This window comes from Neofelis nebulosa, chromosome 7, assembly GCF_028018385.1.
Source record: "Neofelis nebulosa isolate mNeoNeb1 chromosome 7, mNeoNeb1.pri, whole genome shotgun sequence".
NCBI lineage: Eukaryota > Metazoa > Chordata > Mammalia > Carnivora > Felidae > Neofelis > Neofelis nebulosa.
In genome coordinates, this window is record NC_080788.1 from 145310136 (window position 1) to 145333031 (window position 22896).

At 53.5% G+C, this 22896-nt stretch overlaps 1 protein-coding gene, 1 long non-coding RNA gene and 1 other non-coding gene across 4 annotated transcripts; all 3 read left to right on the forward strand.

Moving 5' to 3' along the window:
• Positions 1-247: 247 nt before the first annotated feature.
• On the forward strand, positions 248-321 carry TRNAI-AAU (transfer RNA isoleucine (anticodon AAU)). Its single transcript has one exon. It is a non-coding gene; the product is annotated as a tRNA-Ile (tRNA).
• Positions 322-3527: 3206 nt separating this feature from the next.
• On the forward strand, positions 3528-21000 carry ZNF839 (zinc finger protein 839). 2 transcript variants are annotated; one of them, XM_058740294.1, is made up of 8 exons: positions 3528-3897; positions 9520-10323; positions 13231-13470; positions 15379-15471; positions 16123-16272; positions 18941-19087; positions 19224-19317; positions 19995-21000. In XM_058740294.1, exons 1-8 carry the CDS (start codon positions 3598-3600, stop codon positions 20861-20863), a joined length of 2697 nt encoding a protein of 898 aa, XP_058596277.1. In that variant the 5' UTR covers positions 3528-3597; the 3' UTR covers positions 20864-21000. The 2 variants fall into 2 exon arrangements, with proteins under 2 accessions (XP_058596277.1, XP_058596278.1); XM_058740295.1 differs by lacking the exon at positions 3528-3897 and adding an exon at positions 5077-5517.
• Positions 10330-12900, forward strand: LOC131517762 (uncharacterized). The gene is made up of 2 exons (XR_009264814.1): positions 10330-11811; positions 12050-12900. It is a non-coding gene; the product is annotated as an uncharacterized LOC131517762 (long non-coding RNA).
• Positions 21001-22896: the final 1896 nt, after the last annotated feature.

Genomic DNA, 22896 nt, shown 5'->3' on the forward strand with positions numbered 1-22896 from the left:
TGTTTGAAAATCCTACTGCTGAGCCAAGCATCCCATGTATAATTTGCATTCCCCCGTGAAAACCTTCGATTCGTCGTGAGGAGCCACTTTATTCTCTTTAAAGAGGCTCTGTGTTTTCTTCTGGCCAATAGGGATGACAGCGGGAATGACGACAGTTGCAGAGAGAATTGAGGGCTCGAAGTCCGCCGGCGGCCCCGCGCAGGCGTAGAAACCTCATAGACTTGACGGAGGCGCCCAAACGTCAAGTGGCCGGTTAGCTCAGTTGGTTAGAGCGTGGTGCTAATAACGCCAAGGTCGCGGGTTCGATCCCCGTACGGGCCACAAAAACAAGCTTTTTCTCCACCCCCTTTTTTTTTTTTTTTTTTTTTACTTCATTTTATTTATTGTTATTATTATTTTTTGTTTGTTTAAACATGCCTTTCCAGGGCTGTGAGCGGCGAGCCGCAGAATCGTTCTGGACTCGGCCCCGAAGTTGGCGCAGGCAGCCACTGGGGAGAAAGGGGCAGGATCCCGCGCAAGTTCGCCCCTCCAAGTCCCCGCCCGCTGTGCGCACCAGCAGCTGTCCTTGGTGTGTTTGTTTGTTTGTTTGTTTGTTTGTTTTTTAGGATGCTCTCAGATGCCGCTGCCATTTGCTTCCTAATGCAGAGCTTCTGAGGACTGTCGGTGGAGTCCCCGATTTTCATGGAGTTCTTAGAATTGAAAATCCGGGTCTGGACTTAATTCATTCCACAAATGCTTAGGGAGCGCCTTCCTACTGCAGGCCCTTCGCGATTCTAGAAGCAGAACAGAAGACACAAACCCCAACCCCCATGGAGACAATGACCAGCCAACACCTGTCATGTCTTTAGTGAGACACAGTTGTGGAAGCATCTGGAAACCTTCTCTTGCTACTTTCTTCCTTTTCAGAGAGATCTTAGGCTCCATATTTTTTCCTCTTGGTTCTGCCATTTGCAGCCAGAAGGCAACTGGGTGGATTTCTCACTCGTGGTTCAAGCCTCCGCAAGTATTCAGGCATGTGTGGTTTAACACAAAAGCCAGTTATTTTAGGGCTAATGCCATCTTATACCAGGGTCTAGTAGGAGCTCTAGCCATGTTTGAAAAGTATCCAATGAGAACATCTGCTAAACATTCACTCTTTTTCTCTCATATGTGTTAAGCTCTGGTATAACTCAGGAACAGCTCAAGTCCGTAGACCAGAGTCATAAAGCCCTTGGCGAGTGCTCAGTGTGTAGTGAAAGCGCTCATTAAATGCCAGCGATGGGACCCTTGTTCTTCCAAAGAGGAAGGAGAACCCGGGGCTCTTGACACTGAGTATAGACCGTTTGGACGTCACACCTTGGATATCTGTGTTGGGTACCTTGTTAGATGCAGGGACCTGGCAGAAGAGGAGCCAGCTGAGATTGCTGTCCTCAGAGCAGCACACTGTCCCAAACAAGGCTGGAAGGAGTCCAGAATACACCTGTGTGGCATAAAAATTATTTTGAGCAGGAGGCATTTGAACTGAAAAGTCTTATCTGCCTAAAAGTAGAGCCTTCCCAAAAAACTCAAAAGGATTCATTTGTGATAAATTCCCTTCCCTGGGACCGATCAGGAAAGGTGGACTCTTGTCACAGGAGAGTAGTTGGAATCACACCCATACAGGCATTGTCACAAAGCTGTCATATCTCCCATCTACTCTGGTAAGGGTCCATTTATCTTTCTTAAAAGGCATTTATTTTTCCACGAGTGCCCTTCCCCCGCTTCTCTTCTCCTATTAAGATGGTATCTAGGTCCCACGTCTAACTTTCTCTATGAGTCACATTTTTATGTGAATTCTGTAGGTACATTAATAAAAATGCATGATTAAATTTTGTCTTTTCTTTTGTTAATCCGTCTTTTGTCACCTTAATTCACAGGCCCCTAAGGACTGAACCTAAGAGCATAGAAGAAAAACCTCCTCTCCCCCAACAGGCTCAAAAACATGATGAAATGGAGTGAGTACTCTGTTCTAAATGAAGAGGGCAGTTCTTGGCTTAGGGGTCAGAGAGGACCTTTCTGACATCTGAGGATGTGAGAATGAGAAGGTCTTATTTCAAAGTTAAAGAAAGAAGGATTAAGGAATTGAAACAAATTCCACAAATTTGATCTCCCCTCTGGCCACTCCTTAGTGAGGCTATTAATGAATTGTTAGAACACTGTCGGGAGCTTAGTGAATCCAGCGTGAGTATTAACTATGATGATAATGACCGCGTGGAGAGAAAAATGATCAGAAAGTCTACCAGAACCTTCGCGGACATCAGCCTGGCTCCCCAGGCTCCCCCTTTTATGGGCATCAAGGCACTCATCATATTATACCGTAAACGCCAGTTTCCTCCTCCTCCTGCTGCTGCCTGGACTGTATACAGAGGGCAGGACGGTCCAAAGGCAAGCACGGTGACTTACCCAGCAGATGCTTAATAACTGTTGACCAATGGCCCTACTGTCCTCTCTGGGGAGGGGAGCTGAGAAACACACATACACGAGCAGCTACAAAACTGGATGGGAAGGATGCACAGAGCCAGTAGAGTGAAGAGGAGGGGGAATGGAAAGGTTGGGCTGAAGAAGAGGGAGTGGTAGAGCTATGATGGATGGGACTGAAGTGTGGGGGGTGGGGAGGTCCTTCCTTCCTTCCTTCCTTCCTTCCTTCCTTCCTTCCTTCCTTCCTTCCTTCCTTCCTTCGGTCACATTCATCCATGCATCATTCATTCCCTGATCTGAGCTGGCGCTTGTGCTGAGCACTGTGTAATACATCATCTTGGCCCTTAAGGTGCATCCAGTATGGGTGGATGTATCGACCTGGGAATAATTTAGGGCGCACATTTGTTAAAAATGCGCACCTCAGGGGCGCCTGGCTGGCTCAGGTGGTGGAGCTGCGACTCTTGATCTCAGGGCCGTGAGGTCAAGCCCTAGGTTGGGTGTGGAGCCTATTTAAAAAAATAAAATACGGGCGCTTGGGTGGCTCAGTCGTTATCCGCTCAGGTCACGATCTCAGGATTCGGGAGATTGAGCCCTGCCTCTGGTTCTTCACGCGGACGGCCCAGAACCTGCTTGGGATCCTCTCTCCCCCTCTCTCTCTGCCCCTCCCCCGCCCGCGCCCTCTTTCTGTCTCAAAATAAACATTTAAAAATAAGTGAAATAAAACTCATTATTTTAAAAAAGGGGAGCACACTTTGGATCCCCTGCTGGATCTATATTAAGCAGAACGTGGGACTGATGCACTCTAGTGCACATGACGTCGAGAACTTTTGGATAGTGTGAACTTTTGGACAGGCTAAGGGGCTCTGGAACTCCGGAGACCTCCGCCTGGGAGGCCCTGGATAGCTCCTGGAGGAGCGACACCTGAAAATTAAATACATCAGTGACAAGGGAGAGGAAAATAAGGCCCATTCTGTCCTTGGCGAAGCGGCGACGGGGCGGAGCCAACCCAGGCCCCGCCCACCGCCCGGCTCGACCAGTTGCGGTCGCCTTTCAAGGTGTCTTGGCCTGCGGGGCACTCGTAGTCCCCCGCTCTTCCCAGGTGACGCACATTTGAGCCGCCGTCGCTCGGCGGCGCGGGTTCGAGTCCCGGTCTCGGCGGCCATGGCGGACGCGGAGCCGGAGGCCGAGGACGGCAGCGAGGATGGGGGCGGCGGCGGCGGGGGCGGCCAGGCTCCCCCCGGCCCCGGCGGCAGCGCCTCGCGCGTGGCCCCGCTGGACCCCGAGCAGCTGCGGCGGGTCCTGGAGCAGGTGACGAAGGCGCAGCCGCCGGCCGAGCGGCCGCCGCCGCCCTTCGTCCCGCAGGACGCGGCGCGACGGCTGCGGGACGCGGCGCAGCAGGCCGCCTTGCAGCGGGGCCCCGGCGCCCAGCCCCCGCGCCCGCCGCGCCTGCTGCCGCCGCAGGTGAGGCGCCGGGAGGGACGTGGGGGAAACCGAGGCCCGGAGCGGGGCCGGGCAGCGGCGCGGCAGGAGAGGCGGCGTCCGCCCGCCCGAGAGCTCCGGGCGGCCCACACTGAGCGGTCACCGCGCCAGCGTCTGCAGCTCCTCCGACGCGCCTGCTGGGCCGCCGTCCCGCTTCCGAGCGCTGCCCGCGGCCTCCGTGCCGCCCGGCCCCTCGCGCAGGCCTGCGTCCGTTCACTCGGCGTCCGTCGAGCGCCCGCTGGGTTCCAGGCGCCGGCCTCGGCGCAAGCGCGGCCTCGCACACCCTCCGTGGAGGGCGAGAGGCAGACTCGGGGAGGGACGCGGCGGGGGCGGGGGACGCTGCTTTAGAGCGAGGAGCCCTCAGGCCTGACGCCGGAGCCGAGGCGTGGACGGGTGGAAAGGAACCATTGGGGAGGGCGGCGACTGCCAACTCGGGGGCTTGGGGCAGAACTAAGCACACAGCAGAGCGGTCTGAGGCGGGACTTGGCACCCTGGGGGGTCGTGCCCGGATTTGTAGCCAGTGCCCGGCACGGCGCCTGCCGCGCGCTGAACGAGGGAGACACGTGAGAGCGCTCCGCATGCGACACCCCGTCATGTGTCCGCGTTGCTACCTCCTGGGGCCCGCAGCTCTTGGTTACTAGGGGAGTGGAGACCGGAGCCTGCGCTTCCAAGCCCAGGGGGTCAGGGGGAGCTCCTGCAGCCAGAGGTCCTTCCTGTCGTCTGTAAAGCCACATCCCCTTTCAGAACTGGGGTTGCACGTGACACTAGCGCTTCTCGGCCCAAAGTTGCCAGAGAGATGCCGCTTCCACTAGGAGACACAGAGAGAGGATAGAATCAACAGTCTTCGTTGTTTTTTGTTTGTTTTGGTTTTTTTAACCGAGTGATTTTGGCCGCCGGGAGTTGTACCGGGTTGGGGGTCAGAACTGGAGAGGTGTCTCGCCAAAGTTTGAGAAGACAGCTATGAATCTGCCCAAACTCCTTCCTAGAGGTGTGACCTTGAGTAACCCAACCTCTTTGGGCTTTGGTTCCCTTATTGACATTGGATGAGCTTTCTAGCTCTGACTCCCACATAGGCGGAGTCAGAAGGGCGACCGTGGCTGCTGTTTGGGTGGCTCAGTCTGTTAAGTGTCCGACTTCCGCTCAGGTCATGATCTCCCGGTCGTTGAGTTCGACAGCCCGGAGCCTGGGGCCTGCTTCAGATTCTGTATCTCCCTCTCTCACTGCCTGCTCCTCCCCCCAAATAAATAAACATTAAAAAAAGAGAGAGACGGGTGATGGTGGCCGCTGTGTGCAGATCTGTCTACTCCATGCCTGGCACCACAGGGGGCTTACTTCCGGGCAAGCGCACAGAAGTGTTCGTATCAGCACTTTACAGATAAGGAACAAGCTCCGAGAGGCGGGGTGACTTTGCCCAGGGTTCTCCCACTCCAGCACCTGTTGAAGGTGACCCCAGCTCTTTGGGTTTGGTGTGGCAGCTTGAAGAGTTCAAAAGTGACATTTCCCGTCAAATGCAAGCGACCTTAATCGGCATTAAGCAGCACGACCGTATTCTGTGGCTGATCTAATTGGGATGACATAAATTCTGCCTGCACTCACAGTAATGTAAGTTTGCTGTCGAGTCAGCCCCAGCTGTGCCACGGGGGCCACCGAGGCAAACCACGTGTGTTCCTTGCACCCGAGGAGGTTATGATCTAACCAATGAGGTAAAACGTGACTCAGGTAACTTCTCATCGAGGTCGGAAAACTAGAGATAAAGGACTGATGCACTTAGAGAAAAGGAGAACTGATTTTGGGCTGAGGGGATCAGAAATGACTTAGTTGAAGAGATGGAAGTGTGGGTCCCAGTTGAAAATATGGAAGGGGACAGGCAGTGTTGGGGGGAGGGTGGAGTGTGCACTTAGAGGACCCCGGTCTCCTGGTTCTCTGCGGGGAGGGTGGTGTGGATCAGAAGGCACAGACCCAGTGGACGCACTCCCGTGGGTCGGATTTGGGCTCGCATCCCTCCCATGCTCCCCGTTCCTGCACCACAGAAACATTCCCAATTTCTTCCAATATGCTGTGCCATTTTTCGTGCGTCTGTGCATTCACTCATTTTTTCCTTGCACGTCAGACTACCTGTCCACCTGGCCAAAATTCCATTCGGCCTTCTCGGGTCTCTTCTGGGAAGCCAGACCCTCCCCCACCCACCCACCAGGCTGTTCCTGCCTCCTGCCTCTCTTATCGCACCTGCTGCCCCGTGGTGTCATTGTTTCCTGTCTGCATTCCTTAGGGAACCTAGTCTGCCTTCCAGATCGGCAGTGGAGCTTTTCAGAGTACAGATTGCGGGGTGGGAGGTCCTGACTCGGCAGGTCTGCAGGTGACTGAGGCATGGCCGGGGAAACTGCCCTCTTCCTCAGTGAGGCTAGGACTTGGCTGATGTTTTTGTTGTTTTTTTTTTAACTAAAGTATAGTTGACATACAGTATTGTATTAGCTTCAGGTGTACAAGGTAGCGATTCCACAAGCCTGGGCATTATTCAGTGTTTACCACAGTAAGTGCAGTCACCATCTGGCACCGTACAGTGTGACTACAACGTTATCGACTACACTTCCTATGCTGTGCTCTTCACCTCCATGACTTACTTATTTTATAACTGGAAGTTTATACGTCTTAATCCCCTTCACCTATGTCACCCACCCCCTCACCCACACTGGCCTGCTTCTGTGTAGGCATTGGCACACGGAGATACCTTGTAAAAGTTTGCTGAGTGAAATAAACATATACCAAAGTATCAAGCATGATACCCACCTGGTAAACTCGTGGGGAGCCGATTTAAAAATTAGACCAGTTTTGCCACTGAAGTATTCCTAAAACAGTAGGATTTGGGGTGTGTGTGTGTGTGTGTGTGTGTTTAACGGCATTATCTGGTCATATCCTAAGAGCTTAGACATTCTAAGTGGTAGTAAGTGAAACAACTGTGATTATTAAAAGATAGTTGTCAGGGGCGCCTGGGTGGCGCAGTCGGTTAGGCGTCCGACTTCGGCCGGGTCACGATCTCGCGGTCCGTGAGTTCGAGTCCCGCGTCGGGCTCTGGGCTGACGGCTCGGAGCCTGGAGCCTGTTTCGGATTCTGTGTCTCCCTCTCTCTCTGCCCCTCCCCTGTTCATGCTCTGTCTCTCTCTGTCCCAAAAATAAATTAAAAACATTAAAAAAAAAATTAAAAAAAAAATAAAAGATAGTTGTCATTTGATTCACAGGTGGCCCAGGACTGGTCCTCAGGGGCCTCAGGGCACCAGCTGCGTACCCTTCCTCACCCAGGACAGCGGATTGTGTCTGTTGTTTGTGGTACATGTGGAACACACACACAGACAGATGTACTCCCGCGTGGTTTCAGTGGGAGTTTTCATTCTGCTCCGTGTGACACTTGTATTGACCCCCCACTTGGTGTGGGGTCGAGTCCAAAGAGGGCCTGTCGGTGGCCCCAAATCAGTGGTTCTCGGCTGGGGACACTTGGCAGTGTCTGGAGACATTTTTGTCCCAAGAGAGGGCTTGCTACCGGCATCTAGTAGGTGGAGGCAGGGACACTGCTCAACATCCTGCAGTCACAGGATGGCCACCACAATAAAGAATTAATGGTCTGAAATGTCACTTGTGCCCAGGTTGGGAAAATCTGCTCTGGATGATGAGGTTCATCTTTCTTAACTCTCTGGAGAAGGATACTGATTCTTTCTTTCTTTCTTTCTTTCTTTCTTTCTTTCTTTCTTTCTTTCTTTCTTTCTTTCTTTCTTTCTTTCTTTCTTAATTTTTTAAAATTTTAATTTATTTTTTAGAGAGAGCATGAGTGGGGGAGGGGCAGAGAGAGAGGGAGACACAGAATCCGAAGCAGGCTCCAGGCTCTGAGCTGTCAGCACAGAGCCCGACGCGGGGTTCGAACCCACAATCCATGAGATCATGACCTAAGCCAAAGTTGGATGCTCAACTGACTAAGCTGCCCAGGCTCCCTGATGCTGATCGTTTTTGCAGTGTGAGGCCATGAGCCTTGTGTCTTGCCGCCTCTCCCCTGAGCCCATGACAGGTGTATACCTAACATTGTGTCTGGCACATAGTAACTGCTCAGTAATTATCTGTGGAATATTGTCGAGGGCAGCCCTCCCCTTCAGTGGGTGGTTTGCTCTTGCAGACCGTGCTGCCTTGACCCTCCCAAGACCTACATCTTTGTACCTATGCCAGTGTTTCTTACGGAACCCAAGAAGCAGAATTGTCACGTCAGGAAGTACGTGCACTGAACGCTTTCTTAGATGTTAAAAAGTTGTTGAAGATAGCATCCTGCTCCCAGGTATGTGCCCTGGAGAAACTCACACACGTGAACACAGACACCCGCGAAGGTTCCACGCAGACAACAAGAGCGCAAGGTTAGGGACGCTTGCCCGTCAACGGGCGAGTGTTCTCAGACTGCGGAGGAAATGAGAGCTACACACCGCGGTGTGGATGAATTTCACAAGCCGGACAGGAAGTAAGACACCTGAAAACGCCGCACCAGCTTGCAGCAGGTCATGTACGCTTACATGAAGTTTAAAAACACGCCCAAACCGAAGTGCATATTTTGGGGGGTAGCTCCGTAGATAATATAAAAATGCGTGTGAATGACAAATAGCACTCAGGAAGGCACGCAGGCTGGGAGAACAGCACAGAGCTTCACCTCAAAGGGAAGTGCTGCATGTTTTAAGGCAGGTGGTGGGAACCTGTGTTACATTGCTCCTTATGGCTTTTTTGTTTCTAGGATTTCATGAAAAATGGAAAAAGAAAAAAAAAGAGCATATGTATTGAACTGAATCCAGGTTAGAGTACTAAGAATTCCAAGTAAATACAAATCTACTGTAAAGAAGGATATTTCTTATTAGTTCATGAAATCAATTTAGAAGATTGTGGCTACATTTATTTATTTATTTATTTATTTATTTATTTATTTATTAAATGTTTATTTTTGAGAGAGAGAGAGCCCATGAGCAAGCAGAGGAGGGTCAGAGAGAGAGGGAAACACAGAATCTGAACAGACTCCAGGCTCTGAGCTGTCAGCACCGACCCCCATGCAGGGCTCAAACCCATGAACTGCGAGATCATGACCTGAGCTGAAGTAAGATGCCCAACAGACTGAGCCACCCAGGCACCCCTGTGTTTATTTTTTAAATGTTTATTTTTTTTGCGGGGGGGGGGGGGTAGACAAAGTATCCAAAGCAGGCTCTGTGCTGTCAGCACAGGGCCCGATAGAGGGCTCAAACTCATGAACCAGGAGGTCATGATCCGAGCCAAAGTCAGACACTTAACTGAGCCACCCAGGTGCCCCTTGACTAGTATTTTTTAAAAAACAACGTAGGATAGATCCTATCAGAAGGCATTTGTATAGAAATGGTAAGTGGTTTCATGAACTTTTAATTTGTTAATGCAAATGTTTCGACATACACATATGGATGTGAGATCAAGTGTATCACTAGAAACAGTACAGGTACGTTAAATAGACTCACAAGATGGATTTTATAATTTAGAAACGTGTGATAATACAGTTAAGATGAGAGCAAAATTGTAGAACCGTTGATAAGCCTAACGCTTTTCTCTTTCTGTCTTTAAGCAACTGGAAGCCATTTGTGTCAAGGTAATATCTGGAGAAATGACAGACCGGGAAAGGCCGACGCCCCCGCTGGCCACCCTCCAGCCCAGGACAGCCGGGCTGAGCCAGCCACCCAGGGGGGCGCCCGGCGTGCTGGGGCTCCGGGCACAGCCGCGCTTCGCAAGTAACTACCCTCCGATTCGGGTGTTTGTACAGAGGCCACTGCCCGCCCTGCAGCTGGTGGTTCCGCAAGGACCGGGCGCCACGCCGGCCCCTCTGTCAGCTTCTGACCCACCGGCGGTGACATCTGTTTCATCCGGTTCAGCGAATTTCTTTATTTCCAGCTTGCACACAAAACACACGGAGAAGCTAAAAAAATCTTTAAAAGTGAAGACGCGTTCTGGACGGATATCTCGACCGCCCAAGTATAAAGCCAAAGATTATAAGTTCATCAAGACGGAGGACCTGGCTGACGGTCGCTTGTCAGATTCTGACGATTACTCAGAGCTGAGTGTGGAAGATGACGACGACCAGAGGGGAAAGCGGGCGCTGTTTGACCTGTCGAGCTGTTCCCTGAGGCCCAAGACTTTCAAGTGTCAGACGTGTGAGAAGTCCTACATAGGAAAAGGGGGCCTGGCCCGGCATCTTAAACTCAATCCAGGCCACGGCCACCCAGAACCGGAGGTGTCTCTGTCTGAGAAGGCCAACGGGAGCACGATCCGAGGCTGCGCCGAGGGCAGGACGGCTAGCCTACCGTCCCCGGGGCTGCCCACGTCAGCTCTTCTGGGTGAGGAAGGGGCCCAGTCACCACCGTGTGGCCTGCAGGTAATGTTTCTACTGGTGACCGTGTGTCCTTCTTCCTGCCCATCCCGAAGTGGGGCTTTATGGTATCTGATGGGGGTTCAGGTGAAGGCTCAAGTAGGTCCAAGGTCACGGCAGGGGCTCTGAGACACCCCCCCCACCCCCCCCGGTCTGTACCGCCACCCGACCAGCAAGGCGCCGTGCACCCTCTGTGTGGGGTACTCGCCAGCCTCACTAGGCGTGTTCGATGGGAACATAGCCGCGAATTCTCTAGCTCTGGCCAGCAACGCGAGCCGCGGAGCACTCCGGTCTTGCTGCTGAAGTCACAGCGGGCCCCGAGAAAGGTCTCAGTGGGGAGCGATGGTCCCCGGGGCGCTTCCTGGAGCGTCAGCAGCGACATATGCCATCTTCGCGTCTTGCCCCTTTGGAAACTCACAAGCAGACAAGGCAGGTCGAAGCCACTCTGACTTTGCACCACCACGCCACAGTTGAGGGACAGCAGTTTCAGGTTCCTAAACGTGTCGTGTGCCCTCGTGTGCCTCATATGAGCGGCCAGGTATTTACGACATGCGGACGGATCACTTGAACGAACGGCAGACCTCTGTGGTCACCCTCACCTGCTTTGCTTGAACCTCCCTGCTTCCTTCTCCTTTGACTTGTGTTGGCTTTTATTTGTGTCTGTGCTTCTGGCTAGACAATTGTATTTGCAGTTCCTGCAATGTTAGACAAACCAGCACTGGAACTGACTCGGCTGTGGCTGGGAGTTTGTGATTTTAGTGACTCGGAAGACGTCGTCGACGAGAGCCTGTCTGCTCCGCCACCTCGTTCCCAGCAGCGGGACGGGGGTTCCTGAAGGAGGGGTGAGGCTGGTGGCCGCTTTGGCTTACAGATGGGTTCCTTGGGGCCTGAACAGATCTTGTCTGGGCCCGGCTTATCTGTACTGAGGTCTAGTAGCAGAACCACGGAACAGCCCCGTGTGAGGATTCAAAAGTACTCTCTCCCCTATAGCATTAGCCTGAGTACTAGTAACACGGACACTGACAATATACTTTTGATCGCACGCCTCCTTTGGGCGGGAGTGTTGTAAGTCTTCTCCATCCTGTGAGAGCCCCGGAAGTCAGGTGCAAGACCCGTGCATGGGGCTCAGAGGATGGTGGGCATCCCGTCGGGGCGCACCTAGGACTCTGCCAGGTGGGAACGAGACTGAGGTTGAGGTCTTCTGACTTCAAAGCCCACACTCTAGGCTGCCTTGTTGGGGAAGGCTCTGCACCCCTCATGGCTGGTAAAACCCCAGCTTTTGAGAAACCCCTCTACCTCTTTTTTTTCTTTTTAATATTTATTTATTTTTGAGAGAAAGAGAGAGAAAGTGTGAGTAGGGAGGGGGAGAGAGAGAGAGGGAGAATTGCAATCAGGCTCCTCACTGTCAGTGCAGATACTGACTCGGGGCTCAAACTCACGAACTGAGATCATGACTTGAGCGAAATCAGACGCTCAACCGACTGAGCCACCCAGGTGCCCCTCTCTCTACTTTCTTTTTTTTTCAACTTTTTTTTTTTTTTTTTTTTTTTTTTTGGGACAGAGAGAGACAGAGCATGAACGGGGGAGGGGCAGAGAGAGAGGGAGACACAGAATCGGAAACAGGCTCCAGGCTCCGAGCCATCGGCCCAGAGCCTGACGCGGGGCTCGAACTCACGGACCGCGAGGGCGTGACCTGGCTGAAGTCGGACGCTTAACCGACTGCACCACCCAGGCGCCCCTCTCTCTACTTTCTTAAGTTGAAACGGGACCACGGTGATTTATAGTTCATCATCCAAACCAGGACATTCTGAGAGTGAAAGGGGCACTATTCACAATTCCAAGGGACAACAGGTGTGTGCGGGAGTGTCTCGGGTTGACCAGGCTAACCGGCACGTCCTACTTCCTTCAGTGATGAAATGCGACCCCACGGCAGAAGCAGCGTGTAGGTACCAGAGTCCCCGAGTGCAGGCCTGGCCTCGGGCATGGCGGCTGTCCAGACTGCGTGGGAGGGGTGCCTCCAGCTGCTGCGGTGGGGAGGGACACGCAGGCCTGTGTCTCTCCTGTCCTTTCCCGTGAGCAGACTCACGGCACCTAGGGCCACAGACAGACCTGACGTTGCTCCTGCAGCTCCACTAGTGAAGATGTAGAGGGAAAGTTCCGTAAGAGTTCAGGGGACTTACTTTGTGCCGGCTGCCACGTGAAGTGTGTTCCTCGAATCCATTTAAGCTTCCAGCAGTCCTGGGAGATGCAGGTGCATTGTTCCTGTTTTCAGAGGGGGAGTTGGCACCGAGTGAGGAAGTAGCTGGCGTCAGATCCAAGAGTCCGTCCAAAAGCCGTGCAAATCCACAAGACAGAGAGTAGACTAGCAGCTCCCAGAGCCTGGGGGCAGGGAAGAATGAATGATGCTGACGGGTACAGGGGTTCTTTTGCAGGGGGGAGTATGAACATGTTTTGGGATTAGATGGTGGTGATGGTGACACACCCTTGTCAGTGCATGAAAATCTGAACTATAGATGTTCAAAGTATGAATTTCATGGCATTTGAAATATACCTGATAAAAAATAATAAAATTTTTAAGAATCACGCGTCAGGTATGAATGACCGAACTTCAGGTTCAGTTTTTAGATGACGGTGGTGTCAGAGAAGTCTCCTGTTTCATTTTGGGCAACATCCAGGGTTATGGCTGGCCAACCCAGACTTACCGGCTGGCTAATACCGGATGTCTCAACAAGGAACTCTGTTGGGAAAGTTTAAGGTGCGTCGATTATAGTTAATGTGTCTTAATAATGCAGAGAAGAAATAATTTCTCAAGTTCTTTGCTTTTGACGTGACACTGTTTGGCTCTAGGATTGTCACTATGGCGTATAAAGTATGATTCTTCCATTTTTGTTTTGGGCGCGTAACGCTCTCTAGAATAGCCAGTCTGTAGAAGTTGAAGACGCCTTGGTGTCTGAACCAGAAGATGGAAGTTATTCGGCCTTCGTGGGATCAGAGAGACACCCAGGCCCTAGACGAATCGAGTTCGCAGCCGCCCCTGCAGAGGCCAGCGAGGCCGTCCTTGGGCGAGGCAGAGCCGCTCACCCGCGTGGGCGCTCCGGTGCCTGTGTGGCAGGTGCACAGAGCGCCTCGGCGGCCAGAGCCCGGCTCAAGGAGGTGTGTGGCTCTTAGACCCTGTTCTTGAAACCCGTGTCTTTGGCATGGCGTGTGGCAATCCGCTGGTAGGTTTCTGAGTCAAAAGTAAAACACCCAGAGCAACGAAATAGTTCGCCTGAAACGTAGTTGGACGAAGTGTGTAATAACTTCAGCAACAGTGTTACCTGAAATAATTCTAGGTTTACCGGTTTGGAATAACAAGAGGGCTTTCGGGCTGCCTGCCGTTACACGTTTGGGAATGATTGTAAGCTAGGTTTTCATATAAGCAGTTTAGGAAACAGGCAGTTTCTATTTTTCTGTACAAAATTTTAAGGTACAAAATCATGTTTCAGGTTTTGAACCCTGGAATCTCCATTCCAGTCCCTTGAAAGTAAGCTTAGTGAATTTAAGGGGACTGATTTAGAAAAGTGGGACCCTAAATTCATCCCGATTGTCTTTGGCTCGGCGGTATTTATTTGCCTGGTAACGGCCAGCTGCGTGTCTTTTTTTTTTTTTTTTTTTTTTTTTCAATGTTTTTTTTAATTTATTTTTGGGACAGAGAGAGACAGAGCATGAACGGGGGAGGGGCAGAGAGAGAGGGAGACACAGAATCGGAAACAGGCTCCAGGCTCCGAGCCATCAGCTCAGAGCCTGACGCGGGGCTCGAACTCACGGACCGCGAGATCGTGACCTGGCTGAAGTCGGACGCTCAACCGACTGCGCCACCCAGGCGCCCCTAGCTGCGTGTCTTAAAGAAGTGAACAGGAGCCAAGAGAGTGCGAAGTAGTGAGTGAGCGAGACAGCTGCTCTCAGAGTGGCCACCAGGGAACCAGGGCCTCCAGAGTCACACACAAGGGGACGAGAGGTTCTCGGTGAGGAAGCTTTCCTAGAAAGCGTCATGAGCTTACATATTCTAGCTGGAAGTTTAAACCTGGTGACTTCGCTTTCCTCTCATTGGGCTTGTCGATTAATCCTGGATGACAGATTTTAGGAGCAGGAGGGAAGGTGGTTCTCGACTCGATTCAGTCATTAACACTTGAAATACCGCCATCTATTGAGCACTTTGTGCGTGGCAGCTCGGCCAAGCTCTCCGCCCTGCCCCCATTGCTAAGTTCCAGGTTTACTTCATTTCATTGGTTCCATAATCATTATCTCCACTTAATAGACGACGAACCCGAATGGTTCGTGAGCTCCCTGTGCCTCTTAAGACTTCCTGTCTCTGAGACTGGTGTCTTCCCGGCCCACGTCATTGCCGCCCTGGGTGACCTCCTCCGTCTGGTTTCTCAGGCCATCCTCCCTCGAGGACACCCACGTACTTCCTGTACCTGCTAATTCACTTGGCTCCTGAGCCTCAGCGCTCCCACGGGGCGGCCCGGCCTGTACCTCCCCCGCCCTCCCCTTCCAAGGGGAGCCCCCAAGCTCGCTTCCTGTCTAACTTGCCCGGGGGTCTGCCCTGCGCCCAACGGGGAACCCACAGTCATTCATGCTCCTCCCCTAGTCCTGAGGACTGTGCCCTCCCCGCATCCCTCTCCCCACACCCCCCACCCCTGCATTCACCTCGGGGCCTCCTCTTCTTTGGCCTGTCCTTTGGCGGTGGTCTCCCAACCGCAGGCTGCCCCACACTTGTTTGCGTTTTCATCTCGGGCACTAGTTAGTGTCCCCGGAGAGCAGGGAACACCGTTCCTTCTCCAGGACCTGGTACCCCCTCTACGCTCAGCCGTCCCAGGGGAGTCAAACTTTGATTCCAGAATTGGTCACAGACTTTGTTAACGGATCGAGTGAGATCGTTAACAAACAGAATGTTAGAGAGTCGCTTAATCACTGCGATTTGGGGGAACTTTAGATCTTTTATATTCTTCGGCGCCAACTTTTTGGCTGCTGGGGATTATTTGGGGGCTTTTGAAGCTGTTAAATGCTTTCTTCTGGCAGTTTCTCCAGCAGTGTGACCGAGAGGCTCTCGTGGACCTGGTGCTGCCTCAGCTGGCTCAGGTGGTGACCGTGTACGAGTTTCTTCTGATGAAGGTGAGTCTCCTGAGCGTGTCTAGAGGACGCACGGCCGATTTGAAGTTAATTTCGAAAGACATCCTTCGCATTTGTTTTAGAACGAGCCGGGCCGTTTGGAATCGTGTCCCTCCTCCAGGACAGAGCTGAGGGGAGCCTGCTGGCCCCACCGGTGCCTACTCGGCCAGGTCTCTCAGAGGCTGCTCGAGGACCCCCTTGCCTGTTTTAACCTCATGTGGGAGGCAAGAAAGTGGTGGCAGCAAAGCAGGGCCGGCCCCCGGCGCCCGTCACCTTCCTCTCGGGCACCTCCTCCCTGGTGAGCCCGCTCTGACTCGGAGAGGTGCCGGCACAGCTCCCGGGAGGAGTGAAGGCCTGGGCCCCTCCTGCCTGCCGGCCCGTCCCCGGGACCTTTCCGTCTCCCCTTCCTGCCCCCCCCGCGACCCCTTTTTCGGGGCTTCGGCCCACAGTCCCCCTGCGGCTGTCACCCTGGAGGTGGTCTGCTCTGTGGCCCCGTCCGGGGCCAGGCACGTGTGGGCTGTCATTGGCGAGTGGAGGAGATGACGGGCCGCGGACGGCCTGACAAGCTCGTATCCTTCCCGCCTCCAAGCCCCTGTGTTTGTCATTTCGTTGCCTCTGGTTAAAACATTTCTTGTCACCTTTATCTTCACAAAGGTTGAGACAGGTCATCTAGCAAAACCTTTGTTTCCAGCTGTGTATAAGGAATTTGAAGAGTTGCATAAAAGGGTTAAGAAAATGTGCCAAGATTACCTCAGTGGTTCTGGTCTGTGTTCCCAGGAGCCTCTGGAAATAAGCAACGACAAGGTAACAGTCTCACTTGGGAAGAAAGTTTTGCTTTTAGATTTGCTAAAAGAAGGATATCCGTGTAAAGAGGAGAATGTTGTTATTTTTACTTATTTTTTTAAAGTAATCTCTATGCCCAATGTGGGGCTGGAACTCATGACCCCGAGATCGGGAGTCGCTCGCTCCACTGACTGAGCCAGACAGGCACCCCTGAGGAGGCTGTTTTCAGTAGTGACATCTTCATAGCCAACTGCTTTTCAGCTCTTTTTCCCACCAAGTGACTGTTTTATTTTAGTTTATTTATTTTGAGAGAGAGAGCGCACGTGTGGGAGGGGCAGAGAGAGAGAGAGAGAGAGAAAGAGAATCCCAAGCCAAATGCGGGGCTCGAACTCATGAACCATGACATCATGACCTGAGCTGAAATCAAGAGTCAGAAGCTTAACCAACTGAGGCTGCTGGGCGCCCGACTTTTTTTTTTTTTTTTTAATGTTTATTTATTTTTTGAGAGAGACAGAGTGTAAGTAGGGGAGGAACAGAGAGAGAGGGAGACACAGAATCTGAAGCAGGCTCCAGGCTCTAGGCTCTGAGCTGTCAGTACAAGCCCGACACAGAGCTCGAACTCATAAACAGTGAGATCATGACCTGACCTGAAGTCAGCCACTTAACCGACTGAACCACTCAGGCACCCCCCCCCCCAACATTTTTTTAATATAAAAGCAAACGGTGCTTGTTTCAGAAAACTCAGGAATGCGGACGGGCTGACTGAGCCTTGAAAGGTCCAGAACACTCTCACTCAGTGGTGACTGCAGTGCTTACTGAGGGCTGGGAGACGGTGACCATAGATCCTGTCCATGGCTGTTTAGACACAGTTCTCATTCCCCTGTCATTGTCTCCATCAAGTTGCCTCTGGCTGTACTGGGTCCTGGATAGAAATCTGGTTTGAACTGATGTGGTTTTACTTGTTTTGGATAAAACCCTTTGCTGGGCTTAGCGTGCCCCACGTGGCCACATCATTCAAGGGTCCGTGCTGGCCAGGCCCCCAGGTCTCAGGCCCACCTTGAAATGGAGCACTGAGTGATGCCATGCTTTTAAGTAATGCTTGTTTATTTAAAAACATACTTGTACAATGGTAGCTGGGGCACACTCGTGTCTCAGAGACTGTCTCTAAACTACTGAAAATACTTGTAGGTTTAGAGAAGGAAAATGTGGGGCAGAGGGGGCGGGAACCTGCCGGTGGGCAGTGAAGGTTAAATGGATCATTGTGTTGGGGTCAATCATGGGAGGGGTCTTTCTGGGTCAGGGCAGTCCTTACTGCTGGAGGGGGTAGTTTCGGTTCCCATCAGGGTACGCTTTGCCCTCAGGGTCTGCTGCCTGAGCCAGGGGACCCTGGAAAGGAGAGCCCCACTAGTGCGTCTGAGGGCAGGAAGGGGCAGCCACAGCCCTCTTTCACAACCATAAGGAACACTTGGGCCTGTTGCTTCAACTGTTCTCAAGATTTCATTGACCTGGTCATGGGTCTGCCCGCCTGTTCTTAGGGTTAGCGTCACACAGACTAGGTTACTTCCGTAGCAAGAAGTCTTGATCCACACTCTGACAGAACGAGGGTTGTTTAGTTTTTATTCTTTTTTTTTTGGGGGGGGGGTTGGTCATTAGTTTTATACAAATGCAACATTTATTTATTAAAGTTTATGTATTTATTTTGAGAGAGAGAGAGTATGTGCTGGCAGAGGAGGGGCAGAGAGAGGGAGAGAGAGAATCGCAGGTGGGTTCCGTGCTGTCAGTGCAGAGCCCGACGTGAGGCTTGAACCCACCAACTGTGAGCTCGGGACCTGAGCCGAAATCAAGAGTCGGATGCATAACCGACTGAGCCATTCAGGCGCCCCAAGAGTCACGTGTTTTTTAAACTGTGAGCTCGGCAGGTGTGGGTGTCCTCCCGTCACAGGGCGGACTGGACACACACGGCTGCTGTGCACGCCTGTCACGACCCACACTCGCAGGCAGTTCAGGCCGAGCCACAGCCTCCTAGGGGCACAGACCGTGGCTTAGCTTGCAAGGGGACACAGACAGGCTGGGAGGCACTGAACTCAAGGGGCTGTCTATCCTCTGCTCAGACCTTGATCTGCTGCCCCTCCTTCCCTGCCTCCTCCCCTCCTGCTCCGTGGTCCCTTCCTGTGTTCACGTGTAAACAGTAATAGCTGTCGCTTCACAGAATGCCCCCAGGGCAGCTGCAGCCCCCTCACAGGACCAGGAAGATTCCGGGAGCACAGAAGCCGGGGCCCAACATGACCCTCAGACTCCCAGACCCTCACCCTGTCCACTGCCTGCAAGAGGAGATATTGTTCTGGGTTGGGTGGGATTGTTTTCTGCCGGTTCCAGTGGAAATCAAAAACAGGAGAACAGGAGGCGAGCAGTCACTCCGGTGTCCGATGCCGTCTGACTGCCGACGACACTGAGGACAGCGTAGTGAATTAAAAAAGAAAAACCCCTTTGGTGTCTGCTCTGCACCGTGCTAACACAGAACCTTCTGGTTCTGATAGGACCCGTTTTCTCCCCAGCTGTTCCACGCAACTTCTCACGTGTCTTTGTTTCTCCCGTCGTTCGGGCGGCCCCTCTCGGACGCGCCTCGGCCCCGCCATTACTGCCGACGTGCTGCTGAGCGCAGCTCCTCTCTGTCGCCCTCCCTCATCAGGTGGCCGAGTCTTTAGGAATCACGGAATTCCTGAGGAGGCGGGAAGCGCACACAGAGTGCGTCCCAGCGCAGCGCACCAGCGGGGACACGGGCCGGGACCCCCGGGCCGAGCTGGAGGAGGCCGGCCAGCAGAAGCGGGGAAACGAGGTGGGTGCCGTCGAAGGGGGTGCGGTGCCGAGTTTCGGCGCTTTGACTGCAGCCCACGGCGCTGTCCTCCGGGGAGGAGCGGTGCGAGCCTGCCCGCTCCCTCCTAGGCTTAGCTCCCCGGGTGTCCTCTTTGCAGACCGCGGACGGGGCGCCGGCCTGGGTCAAGAAGACCAGAAGAGACCCTCCGCCCCAGGACACCACTGACGGCGGAGCCCCAGCCGCCAACCAGGGTAAAGCGCCTCCCAGGCCTGCTTCTCACTCCCGGGTGCCCCTGTGGCCGGATTGAAGAGAACCTGGTTTCTCTCAAGTCTTATCCCCACCTCCCGGGGTCCTGTGGTTCTCTCTCGTTCCCTGTAACTCTCGAGGTCTGTGAGGCTCTCTCGAATCCCTTATTGAAATGAAGAGCCCATGTCTGGGGCCTGGCTGTAAGTGCCGGCTGAGGTTTAACCCTGGAAACAAGCCCTCCTCTGGTTTTTATTCTGTTCGAACCAGAACCTCTCAACCAGACCCTGAGCCTACAGCGCACTGAGAATGGTTCTGCTGCTTCCTAAAACTGCCCGATACCCTGCTTGACCCTCAAGTCTCCAATGGAAAGAGGCATTCTGCTCTTTAGAACTTACGACTGAATTCTGCTGCAGGGGAGGGCAGCTTTATTCAGGGAGAGCAGTGGAAACCCGGGCCCCTGCTGGCCACACGGCTCCCCTCACCTGACTAATCAGTATCGCCTCTGAACTTCATCCACACTTGGAAGCTGCCAGTCCCGAGTAGCAAGGAGAGTTTACGAGTTTACGTGTCCACGCGTTCTGCCAGGAAGTTACTCTGGACCTGCTGGTCTTGGATGGCGAGCGCAGTGAGCAGGCCGTGTCACGGCACGTGGACGCTTACCTGTTTTTCTTGAACTGTTTAGGTCCTGCCCTTCCAGCGAGCGGGAACGCCCCTCGCCGTCCAGAAGGAAGCCACATGGCGCCGGTATCTGGTCGCGCAGGCCGGCAGCTGCAGGCATTTGCTGACCCCGAGGCCAAGAGCGGGTGTGCGGCTCCTGCTCTCTCGTGCGAGAACGTCAGTGGGCTGAGTCTGTGTCCTCAGTCAGGAGAGCCCGGGACGCAGACACAGGGGCGCATGCCAGCCCTCCCTGGAGAGAATGCTCAGGAACGCTCCGCAGACTGGAACAGAACTGGGAACAGCCCGGGCAGCGGGGATCTCTGCAGGACCCTGATGTTCCCTGGAGGGGTGGCATCCCTGCCGCCTTCCGGGCCTGGAGACCTTGAGAGGCATGGCTCCCTCTGGAAAGGCCCACGGTCTGGCCCCAGCGACGTCCTCTTTCCAGAGGCTGCCGGCCCTCTGCTGGAGAGGGTTTTGTCTGTGGACGTGGGGCCGGCTGACTGCGTCCCCAGGACCGTGCCCGAGCCGGGGCCTCAGCCGACCCAGGCCGGGTCGCCACCCACCGATGGCGGTCAGGGAAGCCACGCAGGGGGTGTGGACCACTTCCCCGCCGGGCCCGAGGCGCACGCTGACCAGAGAGAACTGGAGAGCATTGTTGCTGCTGGAGAAGCCGTGGCTTTTGAAATCACCAACGGGTGCCATGAATTTTTGTCTCAGGGACGGGAACAGATATTTATTCAGACTTCCGACGGCTTGATCTTGTCCCATCCGGGTTCCGTGGTGTCCGGGGGGGAAGATGTTGTCATAGTGGCCGGTATGGAGGGGCCCGCCCTGCAGACGGCCCCCCCGGAAGGGGTCCCTCTAGAAACCACGGAGGCAGAGCCCTCACAGTGAAGCAGAGCCGGCCCTCAGTCCTGGACGTGTGTGTGTTTTATCCAAAGAAGGTCTGGTGAAGTAATGTGTATTTTTCTACTGTGAATACAGACACAAACGGACATCTTATTTATAAAGAATAACGTCTTCTTACTTGACCGTCTGTCTACCTTCTCCTGTATCTTGCTTGCCTTCGTGCTGATGGCAGAGTGGTCCCCTGACGCAGCCAGCCTTAGAGACGACCCACAGTTAGCACCACGACACTGTTACTTGCCACCTTGCTCCCCCAGAACCATGTCCCCTTCTCTCCTGGGTGATGTGCTGCTTCCCCGCCACATCTGGGTTTATTAAAGAACTAAGTTCGCCATCCTGCCCCCACCCCCGGGAAGTAGGAAAGAAAATCGTTTCTGCTTGTACTTAATGCATGAGGGGCCCACCGCAGGGGGCAGCTGAGGTCAGAGCCCCAGTCCTCTGGGGTCTCGCTCACAAAGTCACCTGTTAAGGTCTCTTCTCTTTTGAATGTTTTCCTTGGCTTCGTTAGGCGGAGCGAAAAAGGAAGGTGATTTGTCCACCTTCAGACGGCACAGGTGTCCTCTCCCCCAGGGAGACTGTCAGGAGGGACCCCGAGCAGGCAGTGCCGGGGATCCGGGCTGTCCCCCACCCCCGGGCCCTGCTGTGCGGGCGCGGGCCTCGTCCCCGGCCATCTTCCTGTCTTCTCCCTTGATCTCAGAGCCGGTTCGACAGAGCAGAAGGGCGGTGTCCCAGGACACAGCAGCCAGCAACGAGCAAGCCACGGTACGTCCCGCGGCCTCGAGCGTTTCTCAGGAGCCCGGAGCGAGTCCCGTCCTGGGGCCCTGGAGTGAGGACTGAGCCTCCTGCCTGGGGATCGTTCAGAACCCTCGTCGGGCACCTAATGCAACAGACTGAGTCCAACCTGGCCCCGTGGTCCGTGGTCTGGACCCAGGCCCTTTAAATACAAATTTAGTTTCAATTTATAGGATATTATGGAACATCCCAGCACATCTTAATTTCAGCATTGTGGATGTGCTTCTATAAGTGGATAGTAAATTAGTAAATTTTACTAATGGAGTTAGTAATTTACATTAGTAAATTTAACTAATGGAGTTAAACATCCTCATTCCGCTGAACAGAGCTGGAAACACAGGGGGCCCTGGCAGTATGCTCATTAATTTTTTTTTAAGCTTATTTATTTTGAGAGAGAAAACCGGGCAGTGGGGGAGGGGGGAGGCAGAGAGAGAGGGAGACCGAGGATCTGAAGCAGGCTCTGTGCTGTCAGCAGCGAGCCCGATGCGGGGCTCGAACCCACGGACCTTGAGGTCATGACCTGAGCCTCCCAGGTCCCCCAGGATGCTCATTAATTTGACATTAATTTGACCTGCTGGTTGTGCTCCATTGAGGGGCCGACAGGCCTTTGCTCTGGGATACCTGTGCTGTACCCACCAGGGCAGCGCTCACGAGGTCCCCAAGGGGGCAGATGTGTAAAACAGCTTCTACGTCACAGCGCCACCTCAGCAGACATAACTTTATTACATAGAAAACAAATGGACATTTTCTTTTCTCGTAAAGAATTTTCTTCTGCATACACAGTACTTATAACTCGAGAGGCTCAGATTAGGGGCAGGAGTGAAGAGGTGTCAGATCACAGACTCAGGGACAGATACCACCCAAGCGACTCCCCCGGGGGGCTGGTGTGGACCCTCAGTGAGGACGTGTTTTCAGCACTTACCTCCTACAAGTTCCTGTTCAACTGTTGTCACTACTAAATGCAATGAAGCAAAGTCCTTTTTCTCTGTTCCCTGGACGGCACGAGGGCCCTGCAGCCACCTCCCCCCCACCCCAGTCAGGCTCTTCTGCCTCGGCCTCCCCAGGGGTCATGGGAGTGGGGGGAGTGGGGAGCGTTGAATCAGAAGAGGGGCCGAGGGCGAGCCGGACCTCGATGTCCTCTGAGGTCTACATTTCAAAGAAGAATGTCTATTTTCATCTGGGGAGTAGTAAGCACGTAGCTTGAAATGCCAGAAGCTACCGGAAGGCCC